This window comes from Cherax quadricarinatus, unplaced genomic scaffold, assembly GCF_038502225.1.
Source record: "Cherax quadricarinatus isolate ZL_2023a unplaced genomic scaffold, ASM3850222v1 Contig550, whole genome shotgun sequence".
Lineage (NCBI taxonomy): Eukaryota > Metazoa > Arthropoda > Malacostraca > Decapoda > Parastacidae > Cherax > Cherax quadricarinatus.
The window spans coordinates 58,232-62,024 of record NW_027195576.1 but is presented as its reverse complement, the minus strand read 5'-3'; the positions used below and the strand labels follow the sequence as shown (position 1 = coordinate 62,024).

The following is a 3,793-nucleotide window of genomic DNA, read 5'->3' as shown; positions in this document are numbered from 1 at the left end:
ATAAAGTGGTTGCTTAACTTCTAATATATCTTTATTGAATGTGCAAATCACTCTATCTTGATTTAAATGTGTGATATTTTTTAACAAAGGATCTTTACTCGCTCTAATAAATGCTTTCTCATTATTGATATATCTATATTTCTCAGCATACTTTGTAATATTCAGCAATGATTTCCCATATATGGCGTTATTAGTTAATTTGAAGGCTTTTGACTTGATAGGACATCTTGTAGCTGTTCTCTGTGCAATATTAGTTGATATGAAAGGTTCTAAAAATTTTGTCTGTGTATATTCATATATGGTATGAACCTTTTCCACCTCTAACCCAAGTTCCAGTAATAACTGTAACAATTCTAGACTGATCAAATAATTTTTCTGAGGTAAATGACTGCCCACTAATTTCCCATTAGATTTGGGGATCTTTCTACCTTCATTTTTCAATATAGATTCACAATAAGGAGATAACATCTCTTCTGATATATTCATATGTGATAATATTAAAGGAAGTTCATCAGTGAGTCTAGCTACCTCGGGGGATATGTGCTTGGTATCACATTCTATCCAATATCCCTTTTGTCCTTCACAGGAAACATTACTTAATCCCACATCGAGGATAGCATTCTTCTCGTCATTGGATAATTTTCTGATACCATTCTGTGGAAGAGCTTCAACCATCGCACTAGCATACAAAGAATTGAAATCTAGATATAGAATATGAGTGCCCATTCCACTCTCAACATCAAAATTAGGGTTAATTAGGGGATTATCTGCTTTAGAATACTGATTAATTGCGCAGGTAAACCCACCTCTGAGATTCCTTTTAATCAAGTCATATAATTCATGGGAATATATCATATCTAATCTTACATTAGTTTTCAATAGGAATGCATCCCAACTGAATGATGGTAAACTTATATAATTACTAACGTCTAACTTATAAATATCCTTGAGTGTTTTACGCCACTCCATGAAGACATCGGCTAACAAACCAACATCTGTCTTGAGATATAACATCAAGTAATCTCCTAAAGTCTTACATTTACCCAACTCAAACACTTTCAATGCATGTTCATAATCTTCTTGGCTGATAGCGCTATTTCTCAAAGAATTAAAAAAATGATCTTTACTCGGTAATTTTGTTTCATCGAGCTTCTTTAAACTATCAATATAATCATAACACAAAATTTGTTTTCCTTTACATAATAAAGGTAAGACATCTCGAGGCACATCTTTCAGAATAGTCTCTGTATATTTCAGGGATTTACCTGCCTTGATATGTTGTTCTGCTAACGTGGAAAGAGATCCATTCAATAAAGACAGTGAATCCTGAAACCTAACCTTACCTATGTCTACTTTCAAGAATTTGAATCCTTGTTTCGAATGAATTTCAACGTTATATTTATCAACATTCAATTCCTTTAAAATTATTCCTAAATCATACGACATGTTATGACAAAAAAGCAATAATTTCTCTCTCTTGTCTTTACACTGCATATTACATCGTGCACAATAGGCTCCAATATAATTATTGAAATTTAAAGTATGGTCATGGTGTTTATGTTTGTCCTTGGGGTTTTTTGAAGGTGTTACCACATAATTCACAAGTGTTCTGAGAATCATGTCTCATCTCATCCTCCTCTGTCATATGGATTTCATGATACTGTCTTCTAAACTTTATTTTATTCCATTCACCACTAACATTTAAAATGAAATGATTAACAGCATCCTCCCCCTTATAACTCTTTATACACACTATTTCTCCTTTGCGATCAAATATAATATAACAATAGGCAATGGCTTTATGACGAGACTCAATTTTACCTGCTGGGAGAGTTGTGTCTAATGCACATTCGAAATCAAATACACCGATATATTCGTTGGAATGCGTATGACTAAAATTTTCAAAGTGTACTGTTGTTCCTTCCGGGGGGAATACGAGAACCTGATTGATTTTACATCCATCTTCGTGGATATCTAACTCTTCCTGTGTATTCAACTTCATCAAACAACTATGACAGTGCTTCTTTACACCTTTTTCTGTCATTATCGTTCTAACATACCCGTCAAAATCTTTGATTAAAACCAAATGTCTTTCATTCAACAATAACGCGCACATAATGTCCTTATATTTCTTATTCCCCTTACGACACATAGCCATAAATGTCCTATCTTGATCCTTTCTTAATTGATAAACATATAATGACACTTTATTTTCCTTCTCTAATATACCTAACTTATCACGCGTAATGGGGAAATCATCTATAGAAGATTTTGCATGATTAAGACATCTTTCCTTAGTATTAACTGCTCTGGGGATATCACCCATGACATGTTCTTTTTATGACATTGATAGGCAGCAAAAGCACGCAGTACACATAACCCATCATTAATCTCTGGATTAAATACATATTTCTTCCCTCGCAGTTTCTCGGGATATGCCACATATGACCCCACTTGCACTCTGAATTCTACTTTAACATATTCGATACTGAAAGATTCGATTTGATCTATGATCCAGCCAGATCCTTCCTGATCTTGCAACTCTGACTCGTATCTTTCTAATATTGTTCCCACCCATCGATCAAATACTTCAGAGATTTCCTCTTCACTTACTAACTCAAACGCTAAATTTATCACAAATTGTCCATTTTGATCATCACCCGATATGTTTTGACGTAATGTCCTTATAACTATAATTGGGTGGATTCTGAGCGACATTGCTAGAGGCGATCTATCATACATATCTCGCATCTGTTCTATAAAATAATCCCTATAAACATGTAAATACATTCTTAACTCTCTGTTATAAGATGAAGGAACACTATATTTCCTCACTGTATGTCTACCTCTAAAATTCTGGATATATGTAATAACTTCTGGGGTCTCATCTTCACTATTATGCGTGTCAGACACGTCATGCGAGGTAGTTGCTCTCTCATCATCATTAATGGGGGCAGAAGTACCCGCACCTCCGCATTGTGAGGTACCAACACTAGCACTCTCACCACCAAGCTGTGCGACATTACTACCAGGTGTATTTCCTGCAGAGAAAAAAAATATCCAATTCATAACCCAAAAAAAATATTAAGCATATCCAATTCATAACCCAAAAAATATTAAGATTTCAATGAACAGAGGAAAAAAAAAATATATATAAAAGTATATCCAATTCATAACCCAAAATATTAAGATTTCAATGAATAGAACAAAAAATCTTTTCTCGAGTGACTAGCACAACAAAAGATCACAAATTGGTTACATACCTGTTTCTATAGCCTTCTTCCATAAAGCATCTACACGTGCCCACTCATTATCCAATTGCAATAACCTTTCATTGCGTTGTACACCGCCTTTCTCGATTACCAACGAACGCTGCTTTCTAATCGATAATCTTCTCTTCACCAATGCTTCCAAGTATTTCGAATATATGCTATCCCCTGTTAAGAATTTCACTTATTTAACACACTAACCCAGTAAAAATTTCACTCGTATGCTTCAACAAAAATTAAACATGTAAAAAAAACAAGAATTTTCTAACAATCTCCTCTTCACCAATTCACTTATTTAACACATTAACCCATTAAAAATTTCACTTATTAACGCACTAACCCAGTAAACATTTCACTCGTATGCTTCAACAAAAATTAACCCAAATTTCACTCGTATGCTTCAACAAAAATTAAACATGTAAAAAAAACAAGAATTTTCTAAGTATAACTTACCTTTCTCCATGTTGTGCGGTTCAGCGTTGGAAGATGAGGTCCTTTAACTTAATGAGAGGAATACTGTGGGG

The 3,793-nt window shown here is 34.0% G+C and overlaps 1 protein-coding gene across 1 annotated transcript; it reads right to left on the bottom strand.

Annotated features, from left to right (window-relative positions):
* Positions 1-1,577: 1,577 nt before the first annotated feature.
* LOC138851416 (uncharacterized) lies at positions 1,578-3,793 on the bottom strand. The gene is made up of 3 exons (XM_070080515.1): positions 3,723-3,793; positions 3,264-3,437; positions 1,578-3,041 (listed from the first exon to the last, which is right to left on the bottom strand). Exons 1-3 carry the CDS (start codon positions 3,730-3,732, stop codon positions 2,260-2,262), a joined length of 966 nt encoding a protein of 321 aa, XP_069936616.1. The 5' UTR covers positions 3,733-3,793; the 3' UTR covers positions 1,578-2,259.

Bases quoted from the DNA above. Each gene is read 5' to 3' on its own strand.
- LOC138851416 (XM_070080515.1), bottom strand. The intron at 3,042-3,263 runs GTATGTAACCAA...TTTTCTCTGCAG, and splicing joins GAAGAAGGCTATAGAAACAG to GAAATACACCTGGTAGTAAT.